This window comes from Tenrec ecaudatus, chromosome 16, assembly GCF_050624435.1.
Source record: "Tenrec ecaudatus isolate mTenEca1 chromosome 16, mTenEca1.hap1, whole genome shotgun sequence".
Lineage (NCBI taxonomy): Eukaryota > Metazoa > Chordata > Mammalia > Afrosoricida > Tenrecidae > Tenrec > Tenrec ecaudatus.
This window is the reverse complement of record NC_134545.1, coordinates 53,255,731-53,271,803: the sequence shown is the minus strand read 5'-3', so window position 1 is coordinate 53,271,803 and position 16,073 is coordinate 53,255,731. Positions and strand designations below refer to the sequence as shown.

Sequence of the window (16,073 nt, the reverse complement as noted above, 5' to 3'; positions counted from 1 at the left end):
GAGCAACTCACCCTGAGCCAGTGCACCCAGTGGTGTCACCTGGGAAGGTTCTCTCTGGTCACAGTGAATTTTTTCGTAGGAGCAGTTTTGCTCAAACCTCATTTTTTGTGATGGCCGATTTAAGAGAACAGCATTCGGCTGTGAAATTTTGTTTCCTGCTCAGGAAAAATGCTGCAGAAACTGTTGTGTTGTTGAATGCAGCTTAAAAGGACAGCGCTATGGGGAAAACTCAAATGTACGAGTGGTTTTCTTGTTTCAAAAAAGTTAAAATGTCAATTGATGACAAACCTCCTTCTGGACATCCATCAACTTTCTGAACAGACAAATTGTAGTACATTTGGAGTTCATTTCACCAGGTCAGACTGTTAATCAAGCTTTCTATTTAGAGGTTTTGAAAAGATTGCATAACAATGTATCACCAAAACAAAGGCCTGATTTGTGGCAGACTGCGCACTGGTTTTTGCCACCATGACAATGCACCTGCTCACACAGCCATCTCAGTGCTCCAGTTTTTGGCAAAAACAGCATGTTTCTCTTTTCCCCCATACCTTACTCACCTGACCTCGCTCCATGTGACTTCTTTTTGTTTCTGTGAATCAAGAGGGACATGAAAGGACAGTGATTTGACAACCTAGAAGAGGTGAAGAAAAAAACAAGGGAGGTGCAGTCAGCCATCCAAACAGATGCGTTTGAAAAATGTTTCTAAGAATGGTATTGCAGGTTTGACAACTATATTAAGTATAATGGACAGTACTTTGAAAGTGTTCAGCTGTTTTGTAAAAAATATTAAATACATAGCTTTGGGGGAAAAGCCCAGTTTGTTTGTGGGGGGGGTGGGATACCCAATAGTTATTTCTAAGAGAAATTTCTAATCCTATCTTTTTCTGACCTGAAAAAAGGTCCAGAAGGCATCAACAAAATAAATTTCAAAACGTTCCCTCTGCACATGCTTCTGTCTTACCTCTCAAAGTAGTTGTTAATGTGTCTGTCTCCCCGGCTACTCTGAAAGAACTAACTCAAGGACAGGCGTGACGCTGCCTGCCTGGTCTTTTCAGCTTCTGCCCCTAGGTGCCTGACAGTCGGGTGAGGTGTTTGTTTCCCCTCGGTTTGTGCTTGCTTGCTTGAATTTTTTCCCTCTTTTTTAATTTCAGGAGATTGATTTATGACATACCCTTTACAACACTATTTTATTAACAAAGAAGCCCCTTTACAAATTTTTATTATAACTTTCTAAACCACTGCCTTCAGGTTGACTGGATTTTGTCTCCTTCCGACCCTATAGAGGAGAGTGAAACCGCCCAGGAGTGCCCACGTTGTCCCCTGTGTGGGAGCAGTTGGCCACATCTTACTCCCTGGGGCAGCTGCTACGTTCAAACTGCTAACTTTCTAAATGGCATTGGAGTGCTTTAACCACAATCCCATCAGGACTCTTGATCACAGGTCTTGGGATTTACAACATATATATTTCAGGCAACATGACAGTGCCAGATTCATCTCGTTCATCACTGTCTAAGTGCGTAGCAGAGAATGTCTCAGACAGCACTTGTGGGAAAGGGTCGAATGAGGATTTTTTATTACATCCATCTATAAGCAGTAGTGGCATCATATAACTCTGTTGAAAGAATTGTCATAAACAAGATTAGGTCTGTTTTATAATCTAAATTTTCATAATTTCTCAGAATCCAGAAGCCAAATGAGCTGTCAACCCTTCCCACTACCTCTGCAGCCATCCCTCCAGCGGCACCACCAGCCCAGACTTTGGTAACCCAGCCCAGTGTGTCCACCATCCAGCAGGTACAAGGACCATGGCAGTGACAGAAAGACACTACGACCACGACCATCTTGTGTGGCATGATCATGCCTCTTCCTGATACATTAACTTCATTTACTGTAATTTCATAATGATGTGGGCAACACACTCCATGATCATAGTAATTACTTTGTACTTCTGTGATCTAATATCCGTGGTTCCTCTTGCTTTGGGGACATATTCTGCGGTTTCATACACAAACTTCATTTTTTTAAAGCCTTTGCAAGTAAGTATCTCTGATATTCCAGTTTCGTGAAGCGTACGAAGTACATATACTGTGGACTGTCATCTTGCTCACTGGCCCAAGAAAAACACTCTGTATTAGGAAAGTCAGTTTCATGGAGCTGCAAGGAATTATACTTTCTAAATGAAACACAACCATGAGCAGTAATCAAATTAATGAAGAGCAATAATACATGCTTCTCGTAAAAAACTTTCAGGAAGTACAAAAGTGTACTAAACAAAAAACTTAGTGAAGGCTCTGTTCCTGGTGCCCACTTCCCACAGGCATCTGTTGGTGGCACGGGCATCTCGCTGAATATAGAATAATATTTGAAAGGGTTCCAAAAGGGTGGGGGAAATCCAATATCTTTTTTAAATCGTTTTGTTGATCCAGTATCTTTTCATTCCACATCCCTGAACTTTTTGAAGCCCTTCATAGGCATACTGTACTTTAAAACATATGGCATCATGTTATCTAAATATATTGGTGTTGCCTTATCAATATAGTTACTAATTTATATAAGTAAATATATGAAGATATATTTATCTACAACTTTAAAAAATACGTAATGAGAATTACTTACCTCGCTCAGCCCCTGTCATCGAGTTGATTTTGACTCATTGAGACTCTATCCAGGTTTTCTAAGACTGTCAGTCTTTGCTGGAGTTTATTTTTCAGAGTTAGGGGCTTGAACTGCAGAATTTGTGGTTAGCAGGCCAATGCTTACCTCACGGCCCTACCAAGGCTCCTTCTTAACAATGCAAAGGGTCAAATTTTACTCCAATCCAGGGTTTTTTCAAACTGTGACCTGTGGAGGCCAAGAGGATCAGGACTAATGACATAAGTCTTTGTGTGCGGTCAACTCACTGCCATCGAGTCAATTCTGATTCATAGCGACCCTATTCTATGTGCAAGGAGCCCTGGTGGTGTAGTGGTTATGCGTTGGACTGCCATGGATATGGTTGGCAGTTCAAAACCACCAGCAGCTCCTCAGGAGGAAGACTGGGCTTTCTAGTCTAGTAAATAGTTTCAGGAAAACCTACAGTGGGTTGCTATGAGCCAGCATTGACTCGATGGCAGTGAGTTTTGGTTTATTTTATGTGTCAAGGGGGGGATGAGGGCATAGTGGTTAGGAATTTGGCTGCAAACCACATGACCAACCGTTCAAAACCACCAGCTGATCCCCACCTTACAGGGGCAGTTCTACCCTGTCCTGTAGGTTTTGGTAAGTTTTGTTTCCTGTGCAGAGAGGATCAGACTATGCAATGTCCAGTGCATTCTGACTCATGACAACACTACAGGATAGGGTAGAACTGCCCCTGTGGGTTTCTGCAACTGGAGCTTGTCTTTCTCCCCCAGATTGGCTGGTGGTTTCCAAATGCTTCCTTTCTGTTTGGCAGCCCAACACCACCATGATTCCACCAGGATGAGAGACATATAGTTCACAGTCACCATGGCCTGCAAAGAGATGATTCAATTCCTTCTAAAATTTGAAGTCACAGACAGACTATAGGATATGCCAGTCCTTTGGTTTGAAGTTAATTTCATAGACCAAAATACAAATCCATCATCTATATCTATTTATCAATCTCTCTAAGCATCACAGTGACTCTTGTTCATTCCCTTCCAGCCGTGTCAGAGCCCTACCAACTATTTGCAAGGATTGGATGGAAAACCTATCATCGCAGCACCTGTGTTTACAAAGGTAATCGCAACAGTGTTCTTTCTGTCATGGATTGAAACACACTCCAGCATCCAGACAAAGGAGCCAGGGAGCTCAGATTTAGGGATTTTTATGTCAGAAACTTGGCAGTATAGTTCTTGGATCTTGTTTTTCTTTTGATTTTGATAATTATTACAATGATCACTTCAGAGCCCAGATTTCTAGCAACAGTTTTTGAAAATGGGAGAAATACCTTGTCCCTCACTACATTGACCTCTATGGTCATCCTTTTGCCAACATCCAGAGTGGTCAGACCTCAATCCCGTGTGATGCACTTCTAGCACCTTGCTACTCCGGTGGCGTGTCTGCATTGTGAAAGGATCACACTGCACATACATGTTGTGGTGCTCCAGGGCATTCAGTCCTCTCTGGAGGCCCACCATAAGACTTAACTCTTTCTCGTCTGGGGAATGAACCATTGCGGTGGCAACAAATCTGACTCTCATTGACTCTGCAGTTAGAGCTGAAAATTTTAGTCAGGCTCCTTCATTTACAAATGAAACAAACAAACAAAAACAAGGAAGAGTTCGAGAGATTAAAGGATTCATTCAAAGTCATCAAAACCAGAAAACCAAACTCATTGACCCCTGAGTCAATTCCAACTCATAGCAACCCTTGAGGACAGAGTGGAATTGTCCCATAAGTTTTCCAGTTCTGTAAATCTTTATGGGAGCAGACCACCACATCCTTCTTCCTCGAAGTCTGTGGTAGATTTGAAAACCAAACTCACTGCCATTTAGTTGATGCCAACTCATAGCAGGCCTACAAGACAAGGTCGAACTGCCTCGGTGAGTTGCTGAGACGGAACTCTTTATAGGAGTAGAAAGCCCCTTCTTTCTCCCGAGGTGGTTTCAAACTGCTGACCTTGCAGTAAGCAGCACACTCCATAACCACTGTGCCCCAGGGCTCCGGTGGTAGGTTTGAGCTGCCTACCAAATGATAAACCACTGCACCACCAGGAATCCCTCTCAAAGTCACACTGATGGTTAATGACAGTCAGGACTAGAAACAAGTTTCCCCAATTTGCTGTCTATTGTCCTGTTCCGTACATAGCACAGACTTTGTTTGCCTGGTGCCGAAGGCAATAAGTGCAAAGGTGAACATTTGAGTTGTATTCGATTTGGGGGTATTACGAAGATCAAAGGATGGAATATTTGCCTGGATTTACTATTTATTATTCATATAAGAGATAAATTTAGATCCAAAGAGCTTTTAATTTCTTCTTAAAATATGTGTTGTTTTGGAGCAGTGGTTCTCAATCACTGTTAACCTTGGCCCCCTCCTCAGGGTCATTTGGTAGTGTCCGAAGATATTTTTGGTTGTCGCAGATGGGGGCTGTGCTACTGGCAGTTGATAGTTAGAAACCAGCAATGTTGCTAAACATTATGCATTGCATAGGATTCAGTGCCCTTCTCACCTCCCATCTCCCACCCCCTGCGAGAAACACACACACACACAGGATTACCTCCAGAGAATCACCTCCCTCTCAACATCACTAAAGCTATGGCTGAAACGCTCAACGAGAGTTGAAAAGTCATGATCATGGAGTCTACTTCCCATGAGTTCTGCTCCTCCAAGGACAACTGAGTCCCCATCACCCGTGGACACCTTCATGTCAAGGTCAGTGCACCAGATCTGTTCATCCAAGGTGGTTTCTCAAGATCTAGAGTTAGACAAATCTGCCCATAGCCATATCAGTAAGGCATGTGGTGAAACAAGATCCTCTCCATCTTCCAGATTTATTTGTTGGAATCTGACTTATATTTTGAGTTTCAACTTTTCTATTTTCAAAGGTAGACCTGGCTGTGTGTAAGTAACAGAAACCCAAACCAATGAACAGTCATCAAATTCATTCTGATTCACAGTGGCCCCATAGGACAGGGTAGAAGAACAGTGCGAGTGGGTTGCCAAGTCTGTAAGTCTTTATGAGAACAGAAAGCCTCCTCTTTCTAGCCTGGCACTCCTGGTAGGTCCAGACTTCTGACCTGTGGTTAGCAGCCCCATGGAGAACCCGCCACACCGACAGGGGTGCCGAGCTGGCAGCAGCAGCTGATATGGGCACTGACTTACCTTGAAGTGAAGGCGCCATGGGAGTTGTGGGTTTAGTTGTCCTGTGAGGGGCAGTGCTTATGGGAAGCAGACATTATTAGTAGTATTATTTTCAGTTTTAAACTCTCATTGAGAGTTTTCAACCAGAGCTTTATTGATTTTGAGAGTAGGTAATTCTGTGTGTGTGTTTTTCTCAAAACAGGTGGGGGCTGGGAGGTGAGGAGGGCACTGAATCCTATTCTATGTATAATGTCTATTGCTTTCACCATTAAGTCTCCCATCCTTAAAGCCAGGGCCTAAGAGGGTCAGAAATCAACACATTTAATTGAATTTGTCCTGCCTCTTTGTCACATGGAAGCCCCGGTGATGTACTAGGTTATACATTGAGCTACTAAGCACAAGACCAGTGGTTCAAACCCACCAGATGCTCCACAGGAGAATGATGAGACTTCTTACTCCTATAAAGATTTAGTCTCAGAAGCCCACAGGGACAGTTCTAGTCTGTCCTGTAGGATGATTATGAATTGGAAGTTGACTCAATGGTAGTGAGTGATTTCACCTTAGAGACAAGGCTGACTCTTCCAGAAAACCAAACCACAGAATAACTGATACCCAGTTCTAACTAATCTCTGGTTCCCATCCCTTCCTCACTACTATCTACCTAGCAGGCAGCAGAGAGGTATCTGTATTTTCCTGTTTTTGAATCTTCTAGATGCCCCATCTCCTCTCACCTGATGTATATCTCTGCTGCAGTCTTTATCTCAGCAACAAAGCTGTTTACATTCATCTCTCCCAAATGCCTTGAAGGCAGGGCCTAGTGCTTGTCCATTATTGTGATCTTTGTAATCGGTACAGACAATCACAGAGGTGATAAGATTCAAAGCTATTTTCATTATTTAATTCCAACAGGACTTCTCCATTATCCATTACATCTAATCTTCATACCCTAATCATAACAACAGATTTAGCTGATTTTGTGTGGTGACCCTGATTACCTTCTCCAATTAGATTCTTTGATTGGCAAATATGCATGCCTTTGATAACTATGGAATATGAATTAATTAACTGGAAATATGAATTAATCATTGGCACATGTTGTTTGTTGTGTAAACTTAGAAAAGCATTACATTCATGATGGGAAAGCAGTCCTTCATCCCCAGACCCAAATGCTGATGAGGTTTCCCCTCGCCCGTCCTTGGACAGGGGCTCCTGCCGTCATAAATGAGATCAGGATGTTTCAGATGCCAGGTCCTAGGATCAGCTAGGGCTGAAATTCCAGAGGGACTTATCAGCGCTGTGTGCTTGCGTTGGTTTCCGTCAGAGGGCAAGATTGAGGTCATAGTCACTGCCAGTGTCCTTAGCAAGATTCTGAGCCAGAGCTGCTGATCATGGTCCTCCATGGCTGCACGCCATGATGGCAGATAGCTTGTATGTGTACGTTCAGGTTGTTCCTGCTTCATGGGCATCTGGCAGTCCAACTCCGATTACTCACTTTCTGTACTGTCCAGCAGAGCAATACTGGGTCAATAATTGCAAGAAGGCATCATATTTCATTTTTTTAGTAACAATTAGAGAGCAGACTTTTCTCTCAGCACGATTTAATTTACCTTGCGTTGCCTCCTTTTTAGAGGTGGGATCGTTGAGATTGAAAATGAAAAGGAGAGTTGCCTAGCCAAAGAGTGGTCCAGTTTGGGAGAAGACTGGGGGATTTCATATGCTAGCTCTCTGCTCAACTCCTAGGCACGGTCTAGGTTTTAAAATTCTGTTAATTACCTGTGGATAGAGAGAGTCTCTCTGCCATCCCCAAACAGTATGAGAAGTGCTTTCCCTCTGTTTGGGGGTGGGGAGTGGGGGTAGGCGGGGTAGAGGGAGAGAGAAGAGGTTTCTCCCTTCTTGAGAGTAAGAGAGGTAGATGATCAAATTAGAATCTTACTCCTGTTGCTGCCCTCGCTCCAGCAGCAGCTGCCTTGGCAGCCTGTCAAGGCTGCGGCAGCCCTGGCTCCAGCTGCTTCAGCAGTAATTTGAAGCGCGCAAGGGGGCAGGGGCAGTAAGAATGTGAAGAGTGGGTTCATTATATAATAGCAGAGCAGGGAACCCCGAAGTAACTGGGGTAGTGGCCGGATCCAGATTTCTGAAGATTACATAGACCCCGCTCCTCAAGCCCACTTTCCAGAGACATTTGGGATTCAACTGGTGCTCTGGGTACCTGGGACAAGCAAGGGACAAGCAAGACTTTAGTCAGACAGTATTGATCACTGAAAGCTGATTTAAGAAACAAGCAAACAATTTAGCTGATCGATTATACACAATCGCTTGTGACACCTCCCAAGGTTACTGGCTAAGAAAAAAACTGAAGTGATTGTATGAACCTTGTAGCTGACATCTTTTAACCCACATGGGAGGTGCCCTTTCTCCAGCATGACTCCGCATTATATTTATGGCTTTTGGACGCACATCTCTGCACCTGGCACATTGCTTACAAAGCAAGCACGTGGTAATTTTCTCCTGTGGGCAATCACTTCCATTTCAACAAAGAAAGAATTACTGGTTTTATTGCTTTGGGCTTCTAAAGATCTTTAGGGAAAATAGAGAAAAATTCCATGGAAGATAGGCTAATCATGATGCTTGGTTATCAAGGCCTTCCAAAGAACGATCAGTATGGTGACATACCCCCCCCCAAAATAGTGCACTTTGTATATTATTTACCTCAGAAGGTACCTACAACCCAGTCGCTTTCGTTCAGATCCATAATTCCTAGTAAAGACTAATTTAATCTTTGTTGGTCGTGGATTGTCTCATTTATCTCACCTATGTTTATTAAAATCAAGATGAATGTGATCAATTCAAGTCTACAAATCATGCCATTAGGAACAACATGGTGGAATAACTGCCTTGGGCCCTGTTGTGTAACCAAGTGAGCTATTTCTTTTCCTTGAGATGTTCGAAAGATAGATAGATAGATAGATAGATAGATAGATAGATAGATAGATAGATAGATAGATAGATAGATAGATAGAGATTTATAGATATAGTTTTCAACAACAATAGGGATCATTATCCTAAAATTTCCAAAAATATGATCCCCAACAACTTTTTTCTGAGTTTCGATATGGTGAAACGAAAATGAGCCTCCGTCTCAGATCACAGGCACTTAGGGGCCCTCTTCCAAACTCTTGAGTATCTCAGAATCTTGGCTAGACTCCCAAATAGAACACAGTTATTGACTTCATTGTCAACTGATTAATAGCAGCCAAGTAATGCCAAACAGACATCAATAAAGCATTACCAGAAATTTAAGAAGAAGATGTAGAATGTAGGAGATCTTTGATGAAAGCAGAGAATACTAGAGAGGTGCTTACCTGTATTTGACTATGCAAAGACATTCCACTGTGAAGATTATAGCAAATGATGGATAACATTGAGAAGAATGGGAATTCCCCCAATACTCTGTGCTCATTAAGGACCTGTGGTATGCAAATGACACACCCATCCTGTTTGCTGGAAGTAAAGAGAGCTAGAAACACTGGCTGATCAATATCAAAGACTGCAGCCTCCAATAAAATAACACCTCAACATAAAGAAAAGAATAATCCTCATAACTTGACCAATAAGCAACAGCATGATAAACGGAGTAACTAGTCAAGCTGTCAAGATTTCATTTTACTGAAATCTACAATCAATAGAAGCTCACTCGAATCACTGGCATCAAATTGATTCCAACTCATAGCGACCTTATAAGACAGGGTAGAACTGCCCCTGTAGGTTTCTGAGACGGTTAATTCTTTTTTTTTTAACAGTTTCATTGGCATGTAATTTACATATCATACAATTTAATCGTTCCGTCATTCAATCATATCAAAGAAAATTGTGCAATCATTGCCATATCCATTTTAGAACATTCCCCCTCGCCCACATTGGTTAAATCGCCTTTAAAATGAATTGTGCAATCACAGTCAATTCTAGTGCTCCCCCTCTCCCCCCAACCCACCTCCATAATGCTTTATATGAGCAGAAAGCCTTGTCTTTCGTTCAAGGAGAGGCTTGTGGGTTTGAACCACTGGTCTTCTAGGTAGCAACCCAACCCCTTATCACCACACACCAGGGCTCAGCAGTCAAGAAAGCAAATGACCTGTTGCAGAGGACTAAAGGGCACCTGACCCACGCCATAGTATGTCTAATTCCCTCGAACCTGAATGCTGGACAATGAAGAAAAAAGGCTTTCGATGCAATGCATTTGAACTATGGTGTTATTGAAGAATATTAAATGTACCCTGGACTGCCAGAAGAGCAAAAACATCTATTTTGGAAGAACTACAGCTAGAATGTTCCGCGGAACTGAGAGTAGTGAGACAGTCACACATACTTTGAGCCTGTTATCAAGAGGGACTGATCCCGGGAATGGCCTGCGTGGTAAAGTAGAAGGAAGACCCTGAGGACATAGAGGGGCACAGTGGTTGCAACGATGGACTCAAGCAGCAACAATTGTGAGGATGGTGCCGGACCAGGCAGTGCTTGGTTCTGTTGTTAACAGTCACAACCTCCTGGAGCCTACTAACCGACAAGTGACACCAACACAACTGCAACGTCAGTCTAAGGAGCCCTGGCTGCTTACCAAGAGCCGGCTGTCTGAACCTTCCAGCAGCTCCAGGAAGGGAAGGTGAAGCACTCTACACTGTAAAGATCACACCCTTAGAACCCTCTGAGGCAGTTCAACTCTGTCCAACAACGTTGGTCACCAACCTCCGCACACACTCATAAAGAGTCCCTGTGAAAGCAGAGCTTTAGTGTGATGCTATGAATTGAGAAGTGATTCATAGAAACTGCCTTTGAACTAACTACAACCTATGCCTACCTGTGTGAGATAAATATGTACGTTAACTACATTTTGCTTATATCCAGTTCTATAAGTCTACCATATATCCTTATGCAATAAGTTCCTGTCACCCATTTTTATTTTTGTTTTCTAATTTGTTTGCTTCAAAAAAGACTAAAAACCTCATTAAATAATAGGAATCACAGAGAATTGTCCGACTTCTATTAAAGTTTTTAATAGGTCCCAAGCTGGCAATTTAGCACAGTCTGCTCAGATGGCTGGATAGAGGCCATGTGCCCTGGCTTGCTAGCAAAATCTGTGACTAGACTGGCACTTGTTTGCTCTTATTAAAGGATCTCAGTGCCACAGTGATTAGGCACTGACTGCCATCCAAAAGGATAATGGTTCAAATCCACCACTGGCTCAAGGTGGTTTTTGAAAATCTTTTATTCCACCAGAGAAAAACATGGCAGTCTGCTTCCATAAAGATCTCTGGTCTTGGAAACCCTATGGGACAATTCTAGTTTGTCTTAGTATAAGATTTATTTGGACGCGAAAACAGAATCAAAGACCCAATTAATGAAGTTTTAGAAGCAGGCTTTATTGAGAAGCTTGCGGGCGGGTTCAGCAACTCAGGGTATTGAGCTATTGAAGCCTCACCAGGAAAAAAATCCTGGCGGCGTTTTTATGCCCACTGCTGGCAGGCACAGCTGGGGAGGATCTGTGCGCACACAGGGGCTTCAGAAGGGAGAAGGTCGTTAATCTTATCTATAGATCAGGGAAGGGGTGGGGGGGGGGAAGGACCTTATCTTCAGAAAACATTCTGGCTCAGGCATGAGCTAGTTCCAGGAATTTGTGGTTGATCAGGGGAGGGGAGGTCGGTTAGGGGTCAATCTTGAGAGCTAAGATGGAGGTGCAGGACTCAAAATGGAGTCTGTTGTGCCAAGACCAGACACTTAGAGGGTCATTTTTTTCAATAAATCATTTTATTGGGGGATCTTACAGCTCTTATAACATCCATACATCAATTGTATCAAGCACACTTGTACATATGTTGCCATCATCATTTCCAAAAAATTTTCTTTCTACTTGAGCCCTTGGTATCAACTCCTCTTTTTCCCCCTCCTTCCCCCATCCTTACACCCTCCTGAATAGAGGATCATTCTTATAATCAACTTGACATCAATGTTTCTGTTAAGAACATCCCACCCTTGCCACCAGATGTTGTTTTGGCTAGACAAGGAATAAAGTGATTTTTCAGTCACAAAGTTCTTTATTAATTTCGAAACCATTCTACCCTAACCGTGTTCTGAATTACGTCAACAAATGTGGAGGCACCAAGGGAACAGAATACTAACACTGAATGACAGTGCCCCTCATCAGTAACAATACCGACTTACACACCCTTCTGAGGGGAAAGTAAGTCTGCTATAGCTACGGCTGTGTGGTTAGCCCAACCATTCTATTCCTTAGGAAAAGAGCCCTGGGGTGCACTAGTCTGCGTTCTTAGCTACTAACCACCAAGGTTGTGCTGTGAACCTGCCAGCCACTCTCCCAAAGAGAAGGGTGGCAGTCTGCTTCAATGACACGAACAGCTCTGTCCCACCTAGAGGAGCGCTATAGGCTGAAAGCAACTCCGTGGCAATAGGCTTGGGTTTTTGTTGGTTTGTTTGTTCATACTCCTTAGGCAAATGCCCTCATTGTCATGGGAGTCATGTACAAAATAGTGTACGTTTTTCAGACAAGAATTGTAACCAACGATAACATTCTTCTAAGAGTGAATGACATAAATAATAAACCCATCGGTTTTCCCTTTCTCTGAAACAAAGTGGCTGTTGCCTAAATGCAGGTCTCAAAATGGAAGCAGAAGCCTAGCAACATTTGTTACTTATAGAATTCATGGAGGATGCTTACTCATAACCTTCCATGTTTAAAGTCATCAGGCCAAAAACAAAAATATAACCTCGTGCGTGCCAATGCAGTACTAGACTAAAACGTAGTGTTTTTGCACACCCTCTGGATGAGAAAGCAAGGGATGCTAAGTGAGATGGGTGGATGCAATGGGCTTACACTTGTCCATGGTTATAAAGGCGGCACAGGGCTGGGCAGTGCTTCATTCTATTCTACCCTAGGCAAGGTCACCAGGAGCCAGAGCCCACTCGACAGCAACTCACAGCAGCGAGGTGCTTCCTTGGTACGGAAGCAGAGCAGTAACAGACAAAGATACTATGGTTACAGCTTTCTGTGGGCCCTGGTGATTCCCTCTTCCAAAGTGCCTGGGCTCCACGTACATCCATGGAAGAGAAGCTGCTGGAGATGTGGAAGGCTTGGAAAAAATGCAACTACTGTTGACTTTTTTTTTAACAGCAGGGAAAGCCGGCATCAAGAGCACGCACGTTCGGGTTCTGGCAATACCCTTCTCCTTTCAGATGCTGCAGAACCTGTCCGCCTCCGAGGGCCAGCTGGTTGTCTTTGAGTGCAGAGTTAAAGGAGCCCCATCTCCTAAGGTTGAGTGGTACCGAGAAGGGACCTTGATAGAAGATTCTCCAGACTTTAGGATTTTACAGAAAAGTGAGTGGATGCTGACAATGATTTTTCAGATACTTTGTTCTCCATTTTTGAGATGTAGTAAATATATATGTAACAAGATATTTGCGATTTCTACATTCTTCACACCCACACAGTTCAATGACATTATTGTGCTCATCACTATTAACCATTCCTGAGATTCTGATAATTAAAAAGATCATTTTATTGGGGGCTCTTACAGCTCTTATATCATTCCATAATCAATTGTATCAACCATATTTGTACTTATGTTGCCATCATCATTTTCTAAACATTTACTTTCTATTTGAGCCCTTCGTATTAGCTCCTCTTTTTTTCCTCTCCACCCTCTCCCCTCCTCATAATCCCTTGATAAATTATAAATTATTATTGTTTTCATATCTTACACTGACCACTGTCTCCCTTCACCCACATTTTTATTGTTCATCCCCCTGGGGGGAGGGTGATTCATCTATCATTGCGATCAGTTCCCTTTTCCTCCCCACCTCCCCCCACCTTCCCCCTACCCTCCTGGTATCCCTACTCCCATTTCTGTTCCTGAGGGGTTTATCTGACCTGGATTCCATATATATTGATCTATTATCTGTACCAGTACATATGCTCCAGTCTAGCCAGAACTGAAAGGCAGGACTGGGGTCATGATAGTGGGGGTGGGATTGGGGTGAGGAAGCCTCAAAGAACCAGAAAAATATTGTGTGTTTCTTCTGTGCTATACTGCACGCTGGTTGATTCCTCCCTTCCTTGGGACCCTTCTGTGAGAGGATGTCCTATTGTCTACAGTTGGGTTTTGGGTCTCTGCTCTGGGCCCCCTCATTCTCAGCAACATGTTTTTGTTTTGGGTGTTCTGGTACCTGTTACCTGATTCCATCAACACCTCATGATCGCACAGGCTGGTGTACTTCTTCCATGTGGGCTTGTTGCTTCTCTGCTAGATGGCTGCTTGTTTAACTTCAAGCCTTAAAGACCCTAGATGCCATATCTTTTGATAGCCAGGCACCATCACCTTTTTAAACCACATTTGCTTATGCAAATTTGTTCTTATTAATTTATTTTGTAGCTATTTAGCAACTAACTAAAAATGTAAATTATGAAAAAGAATAAAATAAAAATCACCTCTAAAGCATGCATCCCCTAAGGCCAAAATACTACTGATTTTATGGCACAAATTCTTTTGATATTTTTCCATCCATATATTTTTAAAGTAAAAATAAAGTCATGCTCTGTACATTTTTTCACTCAGCATTTCATGAACATCTTACCATGTTAATATAGCTCTCTCTTGCTCTTTAAAACAAACTGGCAACATCCAATCCCATATTTGTTTTATCTCCCATTGTTGAACATTTAGATTGTTCCCAAGTTTTTATTATTAAAACTGTATCAATGTATGTTCACAGAGAAAATTTTTGTGAATATCTATAGTTATAATCTTGGAATAAATCTCTAATACTGGAATGGATAACATAGTTCACATTTTTTAAGGTTCCTTGTATATTGTAAAATGCCATCCCAAAGATTGAGCTTTCTGATAATCACAGAGTTGAGCATCCAAACTGGGGTGCTTAAGAGTGAAAGAGGATGTTATTAATAATTACACAGGAGTACCAGGCATAAACCATGTCTACCCCAGGTAGACTGGGACACATGGTGCCCTTGCCATATTATATGACAACCAGCATGTTTGGGAAGTCAAAAAAACCTATGCATTTTTGTAACTGATAGAACTGTTTTATTGGTTACAAAATAGAATATTGTATCTCAGTTCAACAAGCACTCACTGGGGGCCTACAATTCAATAAACACCTGATTCAGTATTGCACTAGGCACTTCCAGGATACCAAAGAATTTTAAGATACAGAACCTGTTCTCCAGGGCCCTATCTTGAAGCTTTCAATATCAGAAAGTTCAGAACAAGAAATATATGCGACAGTACATTAAAATGGGAGAACCTGAAGCCAGACATGGCCTCTCAATCTTCACAAACCCCTTTTCAGTACAGCTCAACTGAGTGCCAATAAAAGCTCGTGGTTCCTCAGTCCCAGATCCACAGTTAAGTTGTCCCCTCCTAAGGTTTACATTCCCCAAGTGGAACCCAGGTATGCCCCTGCTTGTGGCAGCTCTGTTGATTGAGCGCTCTCCTGCTGCCATCCTGTGGCACCCATTCTGTCCTCCTGCTTGAGAGCTCTGTGGGGTGCTTGTGATGAATATGTAGCCTTTTAGTAATGTAGTGTTCTCTCTCTCTCTCTCTCTCTCTCTCTCTCTCTCTCTCTCTCTCTCTCTCTCTCTTCTTTTCAGAACCTCGGTCCATGGCAGAGCTAGGTAATGGATTATTTCCATTTTAATTTAAAAGTCTGTTTTCATCAAATTGATAAATGCATAAAAACAATAGGGATTAGTTATTTGTCAAGAACAAAGAGACAAATAGCTAAGGTTTTAGAGAAAAAGAACCTAACCAAGCTACTACTGTTGAGGGAGGGAAAGAGGGAAACATGCAAATTTACAGTATATAGTCAATATTCACATGAATAGAATTTGTCATTAGTTATTAAGGAGCGTTTCTTAGGAATAGTTTCCCTCTGTGCTCAGATCCTAAGGAGCTCTGGTGGTGCAGTGGTTATGAGTTGAGCTGCTAACCACAAGATCAGCAGTTTGAAACCACCAGCCATTCTGCAGGAGAAAGACAGAGCATGAGTATCTGGGCAGAGGAACAGAGAAAGCGAAGTATAGGTCACGGGCTCAAAACCAGAAGAAGGCCAGACGCTCCAAACTTTGCCTCTTCGTTTAAAATTCCTCAGGCAGCAAGTCATGAGCAGTGTAGTCTCACACAACAAGCCTGTCTAAGAAATGCCAGTCCTGCGGTTGGCTAGTTCAGCAGATCAGGGAACAC

The 16,073-nt window shown here is 42.6% G+C and overlaps 1 protein-coding gene across 2 annotated transcripts in view; it reads left to right on the top strand.

Annotated features, from left to right (window-relative positions):
* MYPN (myopalladin) overlaps positions 1-16,073 on the top strand; it is a 108,293-nt gene that overhangs the window by 38,225 nt on the left and 53,995 nt on the right. For both annotated transcript variants that reach the window (XM_075533846.1, XM_075533847.1), the window contains exons 4-7: positions 1,680-1,794; positions 3,664-3,738; positions 13,048-13,189; positions 15,482-15,505. In XM_075533846.1, the coding sequence (XP_075389961.1) occupies positions 1,680-1,794; positions 3,664-3,738; positions 13,048-13,189; positions 15,482-15,505 (356 nt within the window). The remainder of the gene's footprint in view (positions 1-1,679; positions 1,795-3,663; positions 3,739-13,047; positions 13,190-15,481; positions 15,506-16,073) is intronic.